Source organism: Staurois parvus, unplaced genomic scaffold, assembly GCF_062004578.1.
Source record: "Staurois parvus isolate SC_StPar_1 unplaced genomic scaffold, SC_StPar_1.0 ptg000254l, whole genome shotgun sequence".
Classification (NCBI taxonomy): Eukaryota; Metazoa; Chordata; class Amphibia; order Anura; family Ranidae; genus Staurois; species Staurois parvus.
Window position 1 is genome coordinate 2,722,018 of NW_028318050.1, and position 18,821 is coordinate 2,740,838.

Consider the following 18,821-nt stretch of genomic DNA (forward strand, 5'->3'; position numbering starts at 1 on the left):
GCAGTTAGTAAAGTAGTTAGTAAAGTAGTTAATTTTGCATGCTGTGGCTTCTTTTTAAGTCTGGAGTACGTCTCTCTTCTTGGATGCATTTTATAGAATATCTCCCAATCTGTCTCTCTTTCACACATTAGTCATAGGTATAGGTATGGTTAAGTTAAAACAAAATTATGCAATTACATTAGGTCTGGACATCTAAGCAACAACTTCTAGCAGGGTAGAATTTGGGGAGGAAGGGGGGGGTGGGAGAAGAGAACAGTCTTCTCATATGGGGCCCAAGCCCCAGCAGATTAGTGGAGGGGAAGCCCAAGCCAAGCAGTGTCTGCCTTTGGCCTTTTCCTCGTGCCCCCAAATCTCCATCATGCCTCAGCAGGCACATCTCACCAGTTGAGGGGGGCTCCTCTCTTCCTCACACAAATGACCACTGCACTGTGGCTAATGCAGCTGCTGAAACTGGGGCGACACTTAAGAAGGAGAAAAGATAGCAGCTGGGCTTCCATCTCCAGCCATGATGCAAGAGGCTGACATGTTCACTGTCCTGACCTGCCACTGCATAATGCCATGCCACTGCATAGCACCCTAATCTGCTACTACACACTGCCCACTGCTCTGCCTTGTACTACACACTGCCCTGCCACTACATATTGCTGTCCTGTCACTACATATTGCTGCCCTGTCACTACATACTGCTCAAAAAGAGCAAGCTGAAAAGAGCCACTTTCTTGTGGATTCAAAAATATTTTGAAAGCATGGAAGGAGAAGGCACTATCTCTTTCTCTTCTCTTCCCGATATATACCTGGAGCAATAGGGAGAAAACATATAGAGCCTATTGAAGGGAGGACCCATATCCTGGATTTACCCATAACAGCATTACCAGGAGTAAGGAGGTGAACCACCCAGTCTGCTTTCTACAAAGGAACACATCAGAGTAAACCCACGCTTTTTGGCCCAGTAGTCCCTTAGCACAGACTATCTGGATTGTATGAGCAGTCTGTTACAGCATATTGAGCAAGCCGCAAGTATGATGGGATTCACATTTGATTGAATTCACTCATGAATTGGACATTTATATGTATTATTTTCTAATCATTATCTTGATATTAATGTTGGTTTATATTGTTTGCATTTTTTTCAATATTCTTTTCACTACCAAGCAATTTAATGAATTGCTATAAGCAGTTCATCATTCACATCTTTTATATATAGATACACATTCATTTAAGGGGCGCGGCACCAAGGTGCAGGAACTCCCCCTTCTTAGTCACTTCTTGTCTACAACCCCCCCACACCCACCTCCAAGTACCACCCCTTTTAGAAAATACATATCCAAGTATCATGCTGTGGTGCTAAGTATTTTGTATACATTCAATGCTGGAGGTGCAGAGACTGCGTTCCCCCATGTAACCGCTGAAAAAAATCCCTGGTAACAGGGATTATGGGATGCCCAACTTGACAATCAATGCATACGGACAACTTCCTTCCTATATACAGAAAAAAGATCCTGGTCTGTTTGATTTGAATTAGGTCAGTCTTTACGGATCAGTAGCAAAAGCCCCTTACAGGCTAGGGCCATTCAGCCCCACTGAAAGTTAGCACAGGGTGCTGCAAACTACATTGGGAAGTATCTCCTCTTCCCTGTAGAGCTGCTCCCAGCTCCACAGCCTACAGACACTACCAGCCCTCTTGACTGCTCTGAAGGTCTCTCAGGACAAGGATAAAGGATTAAGAACAGCGCTGTACTTTGACAGCTTGCTGCATGTGGTAGTCGCTCCCCTTGTGAATCCCTGAGTGTGCTGATGTACTCACTCTGTCCTCCTTGCTCCCAGGCAATGATCCTGTTCATACCGTGATGCTGAATGGATCCTCCTGAGCCAACCCAAGCCCAGGGTGGAGGCCAAGCCCCTCCTAGACCTAGGGACCTCCGCCCAGGTCACTAACAGCCTCCTCAGCACTCCATCTTCCACCCGGCTCCACTGCTAGCTGACTGTCCCATATTTAAGAATTAGCATTACCACACTATCAGGGCCTTCAAGCCTGGGATTGGTCAGACTCCCATAAACATGCAGATTTAGGTTTCCGCCCCTTCTGCCCACTGACTTCTGGAAGCTGCCATGGTCCTCCAGAACCAGTTGGAGGCTATAGAGGCCCATCCTGCTGAATCACCCAACCTGACCTGCAGTAACAAGACTCAATAACAGACTCACACAGATCTCTTAGATAGTAAGCTCCAAAGAGCAGGGCCCTCCTAACCCTCTTATATTGAACTGTATTGTTGCTGTATTGTCTCCTGTTATATTGTAAAGCGCTGAGCAAACTGTTGGCGCCATATAAATCCTGTATAATAATAATAATAAAATACAGAGTCACACCATAATAAATGTACCTATGCTAACACTAGTAGCACACTAGAGGGTGCTACACCTGTGATGTACGATAAAAGAAATGTATATTTAGCTGAGAAACAGAGTGATAAGAAATCTCTATATACAATGTGATCTGATCTGTAGTCTACAAAACAGAGCCATTCAGAGTGGATCCAGAATCTAGCAGATCTCTTTCTCATCGGTGACTCAGTGTGACTCTTACCCAGTTTTGCTCGGCTGTAATCCAGGAAATCCTTCAGATCAGTCAGGTCTAGCAGAGGGTCCCACGAAGAACATAAGAGATGCAAAGTAACGATGGAGGATTCATAAACCAAAGATTTCCAGACATCTTCTGCAAGGTGAGAAATGTAGCAGCACACAGTAACATACTGAAAGGATGACGTCTCTGATAAGGTCTTTACTAGCCATGTTACGTCGGTGTTGTGGTTCTGAGTGAAGACAGTCAGGCACTCTCTACACTCCTTCCCACTCGCTGTATCACTGAAACACAAGAGGAGGAAAAGTAGTAAGAAGTTCATTTTTTATTCATGGATATAAATATAAAAGTGATATAAAGAAATGATGTATATGGATTCTGAAAGACATTCAGGACTGACAGCCGTTTGTACCATTCCTGTCTAATAATAAAAGTGAGGAGCACCGATACTGAATACCATGGGGGCACTCATGGGCCAATGCCTAGGGAGCCACCAGATCTTAGAATTGGCCATTTGTCATATTTTATAATTCTTATTAATTTGTTTCCCTTTTTTGTTCTCCTCTGGAGAATTTGGGTAAATTCAGTAAGATAATCTCTCATGGAGATGTTCAGAGGAGTCAAAAGACTCATTACAGTTCAAGAAGCGTGAAAAACAATATATCAACTTACAATTAAGCAAAGGAGACAGATAACAGGAAGCAGAAACTACACCCCCTATCCATGGTGATCCCAGCTGTCACCCAGAGTTGGTTGTGGGCAGCTCAGTGGATTGCTGTAGGAAAGTCCTGGATTGTTTCTTGGATACACAGAATATAACTGGATATAACATTTATAGGGAAAGTTGATCCAGGGAATATCCGATTGCCTCTCGGGGGATCAGGAAGGAATATTTTTTTCCCTGCAGGAGCAAATTGGATCGTGCTTTGCTGGGTTTTTGCCTTCCTCTGGATCAACTGTGGGTGTAGGATTATAATTTTTTTTTTTTTAATGGTTGAACTGGATGGAGTTTTTTCTTTTTTTCAGCCAGACTATCTATGTGACAGTGATAATGCAGAGGAAGCTGCTATCGGCATTCTTACCGACCTGCGGCAGAGGCTCGGGCTGTCAAACAGCTCCAGCGGCTGCTTCCAAGGTTCTCTCCTACCCACAGAAACGACAATGTGTTTCCAGGGTACCACCCTCCTTCTGAAGCTTGATGTCAGGAATGGACTTGCCAATAATGGTGGGACTCACCTGCCTTGTGGGCTGCAGTACCAGGGCTGGCCAGCGGGTGCTCTCAGCAATCAGAGACTCAACCCTGCAGTCAGCCAAACACCTGAAGCTGATTACGGGGGTTGTATTTAAGGGATGGCCAGACTCACAGTCAGGGCCTTGGTGTGTGTTTTTCCATGGGCCCCTGTATCTTGTATCCTGTATTCCTGTTCCTGTTTCTGTCTGACTTGTTGCCGACCCTGCCTGATCCTGACCTCTGCTGACTTCTCCTGTTTGATCCCTGGCTTGTGACCCTGACCATTCTCTGCCTGACCCTCTGCACCGCGCCGCCCGTGAGTTACTGAACCCAGCTTGTGACCCCGACCACTCTCCCGCCTGTTCCTGGTACTCCGTTTACCCGTTTGCTACTGACCCGGCCTGCCTGACGACCCTTGCATTGTATGTATTGTTATCTGTGGGTGGTTTGGTTTGGTTTGTTTGCACTGTGTTTAGGTTTAGTATTGCACTGCGTTTTGTATTGTTAGTCTTAATAAATTATATTGTTTATAACATATCTGAAGCCTGCGTTTCCCTGTGTCAGTCCACACACCTCTGGTCATACCCTGATTACTGACACTTGACATATATCATCACTACTGGGCTTATAAAAGGAGTGTTATGTAGCCAGTGCCAGGACAAGGTCACCCAGCGCCAAGGGCAAAGATGTCAAACAGCACTCCCTCCCCCACCCTCCGATTCATAATATGCAAGCTTTGGGGATCCTATGCCCACCAGTCACTCACTTGTCAAAATCATTGCTCCTGTCAGCCTGGTAACAGAAGGAAGGCGCCCTCATCCCTACATTGTGCCCAGGGTAGTCGCCCCTCCTTCCCATCCCTTGTCCTGGCCACAGAAAGTGGGGGAGGATCTGGATGGATGAACCCGCCATACATATTGCTATGAAAACTATAACCAAAAGCAAATAATTGTCAATAATCAAATACAATGTAACTTGTTAGAAACAGACATAAAACAAAGCCAACTGAGCACAATACAATAAGCACCTGGGGCAATACTATACATTTAGAAAGTTTATTTTCCATAATGGGTGATGGTGACTTTTGTGGAGAAAGAACAACAGACAGTATTTTAACCGTTTCAATACCGTGTGATTTTACACCTTCCTGCCCAGGCCATTTTTCAGGTTTCAGCGCTCTCACACTTTGAATGACAATTGCGCGGTCATACAACACTGTACCCAAACTAAAATTTTATCATTTTCTTCACACAACTAGAGCTTTCTTTTGGTGGTATTTAATCACCGCTGGGGTTTTTATTTTTTGCTAAATTAACAAAAAAAGACCAAAAATTTTGAAAAAAAAACACATTTTTCTTTGTTTCTGTTATAAAAGTTTACAAATAAATAATTGTTCTTCATAAATTTAGGCTGAGATGTATTCTGCTACATGTCTTTGGTGAAAATAACCCAAATTAGGATGTATTATTTAGTTTGTAGGAAAGTTATAGAGTTCACAAACTATGGTATAGATCTGAATATTGATCAATCCTGAAGTACTGACGGCCAATCTAATTTCTTGAGGTCCAAGAATGTCAGAACAGTACAGATATCCCCCAAATGTCAGGACAGTACAGATATCCCCCAAATGTCAGAACAGTACAGATATCCCCCAAATGTCAGGACAGTACAGATATCCCCCAAATGTCAGAACAGTACAGATATCCCCCAAATGTCAGAACAGTACAGATATCCCCCAAATGTCAGGACAGTACAGATATCCCCCAAATGTCAGAACAGTACAGATATCCCCCAAATGTCAGGACAGTACAGATATCCCACAAATGACCCCTTTTTGCAGAGTAGACAGTCCGACGTACTTCATAAGAGGAATGGCGAGTTTTTTGAAGTTGTATTTTTCTGTCATAATTTTTCCGAAAATGAAAAAATGAAAAAAATTATTTTCACTATTTTTTTTTTTACATACTGTCACCAGTGCAGTACAGCGTCATCATATAACTGGCATGGCGGTGAACAGGGACACTGACTGGTGACAGTATGAAAAAAAAAAATATATATATTTTTTTATTTTTTTTTATTTTTTTATTATATTTAATTTTTTATTACATTTTTTTTTTTTTTTTTTAAGATTTTTTTTCATACTTTACTATGACCAAAATAGTACAATGTTACCATAGTAACATTGTACTACTTTGGGGAAGTGATCAGTATTTTTTTTTTTTTTTTTTTACACAATTTGCTTATAGCAAAGAATTACTTTGCTATAAGCAAGCATTTACCTAAATGAAATCGATTCATTCAGCTTTTTTTTTTTTTTTTTTTTTTTTTTTGTGCTTAGCTGTGATTTGGTCACAGCTAATCACATGACATGTGCATGTGATTAGCTGTGACCATTCATAGCTAGGCACTAGTATACAATGGATGGCATCATGAATGAAGCCATCCATGTATACAACTGTCATGTGACCTGCTGTGATTGGTCACAGCAGGTCACATGGTACCAGCAACGGGAGCCGGTACTCGGATCTGTCATCGGCCGTGTCCGAGGTGCACGGCCGCCGACAGATCGCACTGCTGCGCCGCTCTGCATTAGCGCAAACGGCGCATGTGCGGGAGCACGCCAAATGGCGTGCACCCGGAATGAAGAGGCACATCTGAAGCCGCCAAACGGCCATTGGCTGGGCGGCTAATGGTTAAATGGTCTGGAGTGGCCCTAGGAAAGCTAGAATACATTTTTTGGAATACTGCAATAATGATACCTTGGGTCTGGCCTTTACGTATGTAGTGGATGAGCAAACGTTAATATTTTTGAATCTGAAACTTACCCCTGATGAACAGAATTATTACTACAACCCATTTCAAGCCCACTGGTGGTAGTTCACATCTCCACAACATGGAGTCAGCCAAAGCAACATCTTAATAAATTGATTTAGAGAGATACAATACTTAGTAAGCTGATTATTGAAGCTTTTGAAAGTATTTTAAGGGCATCCCACTGGATAGAAGAGTTAGAGAAATATGGAGAGAGAGAATCCAAGCAAGTTCGGTTCATTACGCAGTTCAACCGTAATCACAGAGCTATCAAAAAGAGGAATTGCTTCATTTTGCAACAGGACCCTAAACTTGGACCTGTACTAATGGAAATAGTTCAATATCATTTTAAAGAAAGCCTGAAATATTAAGAATACAAAATTGCTACAAGTTAATAAGTGGGACATACCTCATGCAACAAGAACAATTTGTTTGACAAAAGAAAAAACATTTAAAAAAGGCACAAAAAATTAAGTACTTAAAGTGTTACTAAACCCTGGACCCCTCATTCACTATATCCACTCTCCCCGGACCCTGCATTCACTATATCCACTCTCCCCGGACCCTGCATTCACTATATCCACTCTCCCCGGACCCTGCATTCACTATATCCGCTCTCCCCGGACCCTGCATTCAGTATATCCGCTCTCCCCAGACCCCGCATTCACTATATCCGCTCTCCCCGGACCCCGCATTCATTATATCCACTCTCCCCGGACCCCGCATTCACTATATCCGCTCTTCCCAGACCCTGCATTCACTATATCCGCTCTCCCCGGACCCTGCATTCACTATATCCGCTCTCCCCGGACCCCGCATTCACTATATCTGCTCTCCCCGGACCCCGCATTCACTATATCCGCTCTCCCCGGACCCTGCATTCACTATATCCGCTCTCCCCGGACCCCGCATTCACTATATCCGCTCTCCCCAGACCCCGCATTCACTATATCCGCTCTCCCCGGACCCTGCATTCACTATATCCGCTCTCCCCAGACCCCGCATTCACTATATCCGCTCTCCCCGGACCCTGCATTCACTTTATCCGCTCTCCCCGGATCCTGCATTCACTATATCCGCTCTCCCCGGACCATGCATTCACTATATCCGCTCTCCCCGGACCCTGCATTCACTATATCCACTCTCTCCGGACCCTGCATTCACTATATCCGCTCTCCCGGGACCCTGCATTCACTATATCCGCTCTCCACGGACCCCGCATTCACTATATCCGCTCTCTCCGGACCCCGCATTCACTATATCCGCTCTCCCCAGACCCTGCATTCACTATATCCGCTCTCCCCGGACCCCGCATTCACTATATCCGCTCTCCCTAGACCCCACATTCACTATATCCGCTCTCCCAAAGTACACAGAACATGGAAATGCAATTATTTTAGTAAATATAAACTGCTAAATACCTTTTCTCATCAGCAGTAGATTAACTCCCATTAGTGAGTCCACCCCTCACATTTTTGTAAATATTTAATTCTCTCTTTCCATGTGACAACACTGAAGAAATGACACTTTGCTACAATGTGACGTAGTCAGTGTACAGCTTGTATAACATGTAAATTTGCTGTCCCCTCAAAACAACTCAACACACCACCATTCATGTCTAAACCGCTGGCACAAAAGTGAGTCCACCCCTAAGTGAAAATGTCCAAATTGGGCCCAATTAGCCATTTTCCCTCCCCGGTGTCATGTGACTCATTAGTGTTACAAGGTCTCAGGTGTGAATGAGAAGCAGGTGTGTTAAATTGGTGTTATCGCTCTCAGTGTTTCATACTGGTCACTGGAAGTTCAACATGGCACCTCATGGCAAAGAACTCTCTAAGGATCTGAAAAAAAGAATTGTTGCTCTACTTAAAGATGGCCTAGGCTATAAGAAGATTGCCAAGACCCTGAAATTGAGCTGCAGCACGGTGGCCAAGACCAGACAGCGCTTTAACAGGACAGGTTCCACTCAGAACAGGCCTCGCCATGGTCCACCAAAGAAGTTGAGTGCACGTGCTCAGCGTCATATCCAGAGGTTGTCTTTGGGAAATAGATGTATGTGTGCTGCCAGCATTGCTGCAGAGGTTGAAGGGGTGGGGGGTCAGCCTGTCAGAGCTCAGACCATATGCCGCACACTGCATCACATTGGTCTGCATGGTTGTCATCCCAGAAGGAAGCCTCTTCTAAAGATGATGCACAAAAAAGCCCGCAAACAGTTTGCTGAAGACAAGCAGACTAAGGACATGGATTACTGGAACCATGTCCTGTGGTCTGATGACACCAAGATAAACTGATTTGGTTCAGATGGTGTCAGGCGTGTGTGGCGGCAAGCAGGTGAGGAGTACAAAGACAAGTGTGTCTTGCCTACAGTCAATCATGGTGGTGGGAGTGTCATGGTCTGGGGCTGCATGAGTGCTGCCGGCACTGGGGAGCTACAGTTCACTGAGGGAACTGTGACGGGAGTCACTTTGGGTGGGGGGGCTCAATACAGCCCCCTTGAGAGAGGTGGGTAGACCCCTGTCTTAGCACCCCATATCCCTCTTATGTGTAAGTCACCCTGTGCCTGTTAGGGGTACAGGGTGGAATGTCCTGCTATTGTGTAGACATGTATAGGTGGGGGTTTCTCATTGTTTAATGCCAGGTGGTTGTATCCCATTGTTCTATTGTGTGTCTTGCTTGGGAGCAAACTATTATGGGATGTATATGTTTGTGTATTGGCTTGGTGGGGGGTGTCTGCTGTGTGTCTCTTGTTACTAAATGTATTGCCCCGCCCTGTGTATATATCTTGTATCTGTGTTAAAATAAAGCAGTCTATCTCCTGGTTTACTTCAAGTCTGGTGCTGTCTCCTCTTGTATGGTCAGCGGTGGTGTCCGTGGATCTGTGTTCGGACAGGGAAGCGGGAGTCTAATGGAAATACCCTAGTGCAGTCGGGGTCCGATTCCGTTAAAGGAACCATGAATGCCAACATGTACTGTGACATACTGAAGCACAGCATGATCCCCTCCCTTCGGAGACTGGGCTGCAGGGCAATATTCCAACATGATAACGACCCCAAACACACCTCTAAGATGACCACTGCCTTGCTAAAGAAGCTGAGGGTAAAGGTTATGGACTGGCCAAGCATGTCTCCAGACCTAAACCCTATTGAGCATCTGTGGGGCATCCTCAAACGGAAGCTGGAGGAGCACAAGGTCTCCAACATCCAACAGCTCTGTGATGTCGTCATGGAGGAGTGGAAGAGGACTCCAGTGGTAACCTGTGAAGCTTTGGTGAACTCCATGCCCAAGAAGGTTAAGGCAGTGCTGGAAAATAATTTGAGGGGTGTACTGTATACAGCAGTCTTGTGACTTCTATCAGTATATAATAATAAAGGTGCAGCGCTAAAATTGATGAGTGTATAACAAATATATATACAAGCTCCCAAAATTACAGTGAATGGGTGGTGACAGTTCGTGGCTAGCTCAGAAGATGGTAGTGACTTTTCTGATTCAGTGATCCGGTGACAAATAGCGAAAATGCGCACTCACCAGATGCGTATTTTCAATACGCCTGTGTAAAATATATCCCCCTCATGGGATGGGATGAACGAATCGGACCACCAGATGGTTAGACCTTCTCAGACTCTTAGCTGGCAATAGGTAGGATTTGGTGAGCTGTATTGTGGAAGAATGTGACCTTTCCTGTGATGACAGCTAGAAACAGGACGGACTGTACGTTTGGAGAGGATGATCTTTCCTCAGAGCTTGTGCATCTCCATGTGCTGGCATCCATCTTATGGAGATGGATGCCAGAATGCATGAACACCAAACTCCATTAACCGCTTCCTGTCCGCCCTATAGCAGAAATACTGCTAAAGGGTGGCAGGGGTACGCAAAATCATGTATATATACACATGTGATTTTGCAGTTACGGGTAGGGGGTGAGCCATTCGCAGCCTCGGCTGTCAATCACTGAATCCCAGCCGGTCATTACTCACTGGCTCCCGGTGATCACCGAGTATCTCTGACAGGGAGAGACCTGTATGTAAACAATGTCAGTGCGCTTCATTAGCACTGATCACTGTATTGGTGTCACTGGGATGTCAGTGACACCAAGTCAGTTCCCCCCCCCCCCAGTGTCAGAATGCCCGCCGCAGTCCCGCTATAAGTTGCTGATCGCCGCCATTACTAGTAAAAAAAAAAAAAAAAATCACAGTCTATATACCGCCATTTGCAGACGCTATAAATTTCACACAAAGCAATCAATACACATATATTGGGATTTATTTTTAGCAAAGACATGGAGCAGAATACAATTTATGACAAAATTAGATTTTTTTATTTTTTTTTACTGGACATGTTTAATAGCAAAAAGTAAAACAATATTTTTTTTTCTCAAAATTGTCAGACTTTTTTTTTATAGCGCAAAAAATAAAAAATGTTCAGGCGATCAAATACCACAGAAAGAAAGCTCTATTTGTGAGAAAAAAAAGGACGTAAATTTCATTTGGGTGCAGCGTTGCATGACCGCGCAATTGTCAGGTAAAGTAACGCAGCGCCGCAACACAAAAAATGGCCTGGTCAGGAAGGGGGGGGGGGGGAATTCTCATGAGGGCGAGGGGTTAAACACACGTGTAAAACATGGCTTTGGGCACATTAAAGTTGCATTTTCCTCCCCTGGAGCAACGGATTCCAGGGGAGGAGATAAATACACACACTGCTCATATTGCTGAATGGAGCCTTCGGCTGGCCATACACTATACAGTTTTCTTTAGAAAATTACTTTATATTTACCAAAAACCATATAATATGAGGTCAAACCTAAACAAAACTTTCAATTGTAACCAATTAGGCGGACCCTTTCACTGCACAGTTGAAGGTAAATCTAAAGAAAATTGGGCAGAAAATTGTATAGTGTATGGCCAGCCTTCTGTTCACATCTCTCTCCCGGATGGCCATGGATTCCTGAACAAGACGAGTTGTACACATGGGAAGGACAGCAGCCGGTGATATTGTGTCATAGTCCTGGAACCCCCTCTATGAGACATAACAAGTTTTCGGCTAGGTTCACACCTATGTAGCTTGCATTTGATCCGTTTCTGCAGTGCGTTTTGCGTCTTTTGCAGATGCATTTTTTTTTAAAAAATTTTTTAATGTATTTTCCTTTTTTTCCTTTTCTTGGCTAACTTGTTGCCAGGCAGATTAAAAACACAAAACGCATCAAAAAAACACACTACATGCATTTCTGCAGCGTCTCCATTGAAGTCTATTGAACCAAAACGCAATGTTTTGCATTTTAAAAAAGTCCCAGACCCTTTCTAAAAAACGCAGCGGGTGAAAACGCGAAGAGGCGGACGTGTCCCCATAGGAAATCATGTTAAATGGACCGCTGTGCGTTTCCGCAAAACGCTTAGGTGTGAACGTAGCAGGGGCGGACTGACCATTTGGAAACTCGGGCACTGCCTGAGGGCCCGGGGTCAGTAGGGGGCCCCATGAGATGCCCCTGGTACCTTTTTCATAGGCTTTTTTGAGTTTGGGCAAGGACACAGGGGCCCCATGATCCCCTATGTCCTGGGGGCCCCATGAGTTGTCAGTCCGCCCCTTGAATGTAGCCTTAAAGTTGCTGTGGCTTTTGTGGGAAGAATGAACACTACATTACATTCAGATCTATTATAATTGGACGGATCTCTGTTTGGACTTTTAAAGTGTACACAGATATCTGTGCCTAGGCACCCCAAAAGGCCAGTTGTGGGGGGAGGGGGGGTGACAGGATCTCTTTATACATATCACCTATAAGATCCCCCTCACTGCTCTCAGCTCTTGGACCCAGGCATTGTATAGCTGAGCAAGGAAGTCTCACTCCTTCTGCAGCATTCTCCATTGAAATCTCTTCCTTGGTCCCTCCATCTCCCCCATCCTTCAGGATCCTGATGAAATAGATGAATGCCAACTTTATTTTCCCCAAAAAATGACTCAAATAATAAATAACAGCTTAGACCGTACCTTTGCTGCATGTTGCTGGCTCGTCTCCAGATCCTCAGATCTCCTCTCTGTAGATTTGCTTCCTATCCTGAGACACAGCGTTCTATCCTGCTACTCCTCATCCAGACACTGCAGGAGCTGAGTCATTGGAGTCCCCTCTGCAGGCCTTCAGACTCTAGAAATGAAATCATCACATATGCAGAGCTGATGCTGGGAGGATTGGATGGATCACATTGCCATCACATGGGGAGTTGTTAACCCATTTAGAAAGATGTGAAATAAAATCATATATATATGGTTTTTTTATTTTCACTTTTTGTTTATTTTACACGCACACATATACAGTATATTGCCAAAAGTATTGGGACTCCACTCCCCACCCTCCAAATCTACTGGATTCAGGTGTTCCAATCCCCTCCATGGACACAGGTGTATACAATCCATCCCCTAGGCATGCAGACTGCTTACAAACATTGGTGAAAGAATGGGTCGCTCTCAGGAGCTCAGTGACTCTAATGCAGGCCATAGACAGGGAGAACACCGGCCGATTAAAAAAAAAAACCGAATTGGTCGTTCAATAGGCCGACGTTACCACCAACGTTAAAAAAATCAGCCGATTTTCATCCCGTCTACAGCCGGCATTTAATTACTTCTGTCACTGCAGAGAGCTCCACTATTATATTTGACATGAAAAAGTCTTGCGGTTGCAACATTGTATCTATTTATATCCATTTCGGATACAGATGTTTTTATTTGGATAAAAATAGATACATTGTTGCAACCGCAAGACTTTTTCATGTCAAATATAACTGCGGACTGGAATTCTTCTTTTTCTTCTTTTTCTTTTTCTTCTTCTTGCAGGTCACGACTCATGCACAGATTTTTTATCGGTGAAAAGATCGGCCGATTTGCCCATCGTTGTCGGGAAAATCGGCCAATCAGCAAAATCGGACAATTTATTTCCAACTTCACCGATAAAAAAAAATGTGATAAAACCCCAAAAAATGGCCAACCAATTAACCCATTAACGGTGTGAAAATCGTCCAATTTTTTTTTCAGCCGAAAAATCGTCTGATTTTCGATCCGTCTATGGCCTGCACAAGCGTTGTCCCGTGATAGGTGGCCACCTGTGCAATAAGTCCATCCGTGATATTTCCTGGCTACTAAATATTCCACGCTCAGTCTCCCCCCCCCCAGTGTCAGAATGCCCGCTATAAAAAAATAACAAAATCCCAGTATCTATACCGCCATTTGTAAACAATGTAACTTTCACTAAAGTGTAAAAAATCTTCCTGCGCTCAATGGAATGATTAATATTATACAGCTGCTGTCACTTAACTAATACCAACAAGTCCAAACAAAAAGAAAAAAATAGTGAAGCGCTTATATCTCATGAATAAAAAAAATAAAAGTGCATTCAAAAAAGGATTATTATAAATCTGATATTCTTTTGTGACAAATCTATATAATAAACACTAATATCTCCCTCTGGTGGGAGAAAAAAATAGTGCAACCAAATGTAATTAAGCTTTAGTGATTCAACACACACTATAAAGAGACCTATTATACCGTGCATATAATTAAAAATTTCAATACATAACCAAATGTGAATAAATTAGTGAATATAAAATTAATTATCCACATAAATTAGTGCCTAATTCATACACATTTCATATACATCATAAGTGAAAAAAAGAAAAATGTCCATGCATGTGACTCTGTGCTTTTTGAAAAACACACGTGATCTCCACTTCTAGGTGCAAATAATCTCCTCCAAATGGCAGCAATGCCTGCTCACCTCCCCTCCTTGACCCACACAGGGCCCCAAAGCAGTTTCCACCTCAATGGTGTATCTCCTCTGGCAGACTCCTTATTCCTCCTCCTCTCTTTTAATAAGACTCATAGAAAGACATAAAACAGTACTTGATTGTGGTGGCTGCGTCCGTTTTAGTTTTTCAGGCTATACACATTTTCCTTTTAAAAATCCATCATTCTATACTTCAGCTTGCATGGGACAGACTTCATTTGATGACAAACAAGACTGCAAATCTAAACTAGGTTCAGGTCCCGGGCAGCCTCTTCTCTCTCCTCACCGTCCGAGCTCCGCACACTGCACTGGACTGAACGCTGGGGCAAGTTCAGAGAGAAGTGCTCAGAGGGATTGTCACATCTGATTTTGAAGTATATTACAAGGCAGGTCACCTCACAAGAGTGGTTGACTGGTGTCGCCATAGCAGTATTAAACAATGGAGAGACTTAGAACAGTACAGAAATGCACATTGTTGTACTGCATACAAAGGGAAGCTTTGCCTGTTTCAGCAATAAGTGTGAAACAAAAGCTATGTTGTGGCAGAGCGGCCAACTATTTCCCATTAAGTGTTACCCCTTCACCTACATGCCGGGGGGTCCAGTCACCATCAGGAGATATGGCAAAGTGGCATCTAGTCAGGAACCACTGCAACACCATGTTTACGGTCTTTTCAACATTTGTGTGATCTTTCCCAGCTGAAGGGCAGGCGGAAGGTGTCTTTGTCACAAATGGCCTAGCCTAGTACAAGTCGGCATTGGGTCAGTCACCTTTTGGCATGCCAGTCCCTAAAGATCCTACAGAGTCTCTTACTCACTGTGACCCCTGTTCTGGAAGCATATTAGCTGCAAAAAGCATGGAAATGTTTTGACTGAGTTGTGTTTCATAGATTCTGGAAAGCTTTGGAGGTCGGTGGTTCTGAGGACTCACCTCCTGAGATCATTGAGGTGAAGAGGGAAAAATAGCTGCACTATCACTGTTACTAAATTGTAGGATATATTGCTTCTGTGGTTATGTGGAGACAATAAATAGACAATTGAATTGCACATGCTGGTAGAGGCATGACCTTTTGGGAAAAAGTGGTGGCTGGATACTTGCCACTATCGTGCAGCACAGACCATGATCTTGAGGATGTGGTCTGACTGCTGCAATTGGAGGATCTGCTTTGTCAACAGTTCTGAGAGCTGGCATAGAGATGCTGGACATGGGGGTTTAGGGTAATTTTTTTGTTATGGTTCAGCAGCTGTGAAAGAGACACAGGCTTGGTCTAGTATGCTGTGGGAGATGGCGGAAGGGGTTAGAAGACCAACGGTGAGGTTCAAGCCTACACTTGGCTCTACTTAGCATGTCCCCATGCTTGTGCAGGTAAGGTAAACCTTTCAAATCCTTGTTGGGCATTCCTTTCTCTCCCTTTAAGATGCAGATTTTGAAGAAAATGCAGATGGTGAATCTTGTGAAGGGAGAGAGGGTGTAAAGCAGGGGAAACTCGGGCACTGCCTGAGGGCCTGGGGTCAGTAGGGGGCCCCATGAGATGCCCCTGGTACCTTTTTCATAGGCTTTTTTGAGTTTGGGCAAGGACACAGGGCTCCCCATGATCCCCTATTGCCCGGGGGACCCATGAGTTGTCAGTCCGCCCCTGGTGTAAAGTGAAGAATGAGGAGAAGTGTGATCGGGCTTGGCTGAGGGGTAGACAGAGGAAGTGGCCACCTTGGGTTCTTCAGCAGGAAGGGGTTCAAAAAGGGCAAGACTTGAAATCTATGCTGGTAAACTAGTTCACAGATAACGAGGGGAGAAGGGTGAACTTAGGCCTATTAACCTTGAGTACTGGTATTCTTAACATGGCTGAAGATCACAACTTTCCTGTTGGAAGCAGAGGCCCACATTCCAGAGCTTTTTCCATTTTCTGCCTATTCAAGCATTTGGGTACTGTCCTGATGATAAACAATTGCTGCACAACACATACCTGAAGTCTATATTTTGAATTTCTTTAATAATTGGGGATACTTGGATGGTTCAGGGAAGGCAGGGTTGTAGTTTTGATATGATTCACTCTGTTGTGACATTTTATTAAATCTGGTTAGTTCAGGGCAGGGGCCGACTGACAAATCATGGGGCCCCCGGGCAACAGGGGATCATGGGGCCCTTGTGTCCTTGCCCAAACTCCAAAAAGCCTATGAAAAAGGTACCAGGGGCATCTCATGGGGCCCCCTACCGACCCCGGGCCCTCAGGCAGTGCCCGAGTTTCCAACTGGTCAGTCTGCCCCTGGTTCAGGGTATGTGCGGGTGGGTGTGGGTTCTTGAGGAATGTGTGGTTGTGGTTTGCTTTAAAGTGATTTGTTTAATATTTTTAAGTGTTTTGTTGACTTTTTATATTTTTAGGAAATTGCAGTGGAGTACAGCAAAAATGAAGTATACAAACTATGCTATCAGGTTATTGTGACAGGTGCCAAGTTGCTCAAAGCTGAGAGCTTAGGTTTTATTTAATAGTAACCTGCCTATATGTTTATAGATCTGTTGTGGCCCCTGCTGCTTCTACCAGTCAGTTCATGCCTGCTACCACTGGTGTCACATCCACAACTACCTAAAAAAGCTGAGTTCTCCTAATTATAACAATTAATCACATTGGAATGTTGCTGCTTAATTAAAGCCAAGCAATAATGTAAAAGTCAAAAAATGTATTGCATGTGTAAGTTTTGTGATATCAGCGTGTGATGCTGCTGCTGTCTGTGAGAATTGTGCTGGTTTTCCAATTTGGCCCTTGAAAGCACATAAAGAGGAGTATCCTCTCACACATGAATGTTACTTTGTATCTTTATCTTTTGCATCGGTACATGTCTTGCTCCCAATCAACCCCTTGCCTATTTGCCTTCAATATGGGCAGAAATATTTTCAGACAATATACCCCCCCCCCCCTACCAATACACACACACATCTTCCCCCATAGGCTTCAATTGAATTCATATTTAAAGAGTAACTCAACTTTTGTTCAGAAAAAAATATGCCCCCTGTAAGTGATCTCTGTACATTGCAGGGATTTTAACAAACTTTGTTGCAGATTCCTATCTTTTGTTTTTTCTGAAGATATAGTTGCTAGCTTCTCTGCATCCATGTGCAAAGCGAATGTGATTGGAAGTGACTTTATAATTATCAATCAGCTGATGCACCTGCAGGGTTCTAATGAGGAAAGTGATAGGGTCTGCATCCTTTTAAATATTATTATTATACAGTATTTATATAGCGCCAAAAGGTTTGCTCAGCGCTGTACATTATAGTGGGGGACAGAACATGAGACAAGACAGTAACAATACACTACACGAGGGGTTCGAGGGCCCTGATCCTTGGAGCTTACAATCTAGGAGGGAGGGGATAGCGGTACAGGAGGAAATGGCTGTGGGGGATGAAGCAGTAGGAGGGATGGAGAAGATCGGCTGTTAGGTGAGGGTGGGGTAGGCTTCCCTGAAGAGATGGGTTTTCAGGGTGCGCCTAAAGGTGAAGAGGGTAGATGACAGTCTGATGGATTGGGGTAGAGAGTTCCAGAGGATGGGGGGAAGACCCCCATGATTATCACATAGTTGTTTGGCTCCTTTTTAAATCATAATGATAACAGAAATCACCCAAATGGCCAGATCAGAAGTCTCCGCCCCCTGGAACAGAAGTATCCGCCCCCGGATCAGAAGTTTCCCTCCCCTGGAATGTTTGGCCTTAGTACAGACATCTTTTTCCAGAGCATCCTGTATTTCTTTTGAGGTTGCCTGTGGGTTTTTCTCTGAATCCCGGACAATTCTTCTGTCAGTTATGGCTGCAATCTTTCTTGGTCTACCTCACCTTGACTTGGTATCAAGAGATTCCCGAACTTTCCACTTCTTAATAGGCGATTTAGCAGTACTGATTGGCATAGTCAAGGGATTGGACATCTTTTTATGTCCTTTTCCATCTTTATAAAGCTCCATTACCTTGTTACGCAGGAGTTTTGACAGTTCTTTTCTGATCCCCATGGCTCAGTATCTAGCCTAGTCAGTGCTTCCACGTAAGAGCTAACAAACTCATTGACTATTTATACACTGACACTGATTGCAATTTAAAAAGCCACAGATGTGGGACATTGACCTCTAATTGGCATTTTAACCCGTGTGTGTCACCTTGTGTGTCTGTACCAAGGCCCAACATTCCAGGGGGCGGAGACTTCTGATCCGGGGGCGGAGACTTCTGATCTGGGGGCGGAGACTTCTGATCCGGGGGCGGAGACTTCTGATTCGGGCCATTTGGGTGATTTCCGTTATCATTATGATTTAAAAAGGAGCCAAACAACTATTTGATAATAAATGGCTTCATATGATCATCATCCTTCAATAAAAGAGCATTTTTGGCAGATCAGTCATATTTTCAATATCAATGCCAACATTTCACAATTTCTGCCAGGGGATGCAAACTTTTGA

The 18,821-nt window shown here is 44.0% G+C and overlaps 1 protein-coding gene across 2 annotated transcripts in view; it reads right to left on the bottom strand.

The window, feature by feature from the left end:
• The window catches only part of LOC149459588 (uncharacterized), a 62,383-nt gene extending 49,605 nt beyond the window's left edge, over positions 1–12,778 (bottom strand). For both annotated transcript variants that reach the window (XM_089680948.1, XM_089680946.1), the window contains exons 1-2: positions 12,600–12,778; positions 2,585–2,862 (exon numbers count right to left, since the gene is read on the bottom strand). In XM_089680948.1, coding sequence (XP_089537074.1) covers positions 2,585–2,862; positions 12,600–12,610 — 289 coding nt within the window. In that variant the 5' untranslated portion in view covers positions 12,611–12,778. The remainder of the gene's footprint in view (positions 1–2,584; positions 2,863–12,599) is intronic.
• Between the last annotated feature and the right edge of the window lie 6,043 nt (positions 12,779–18,821).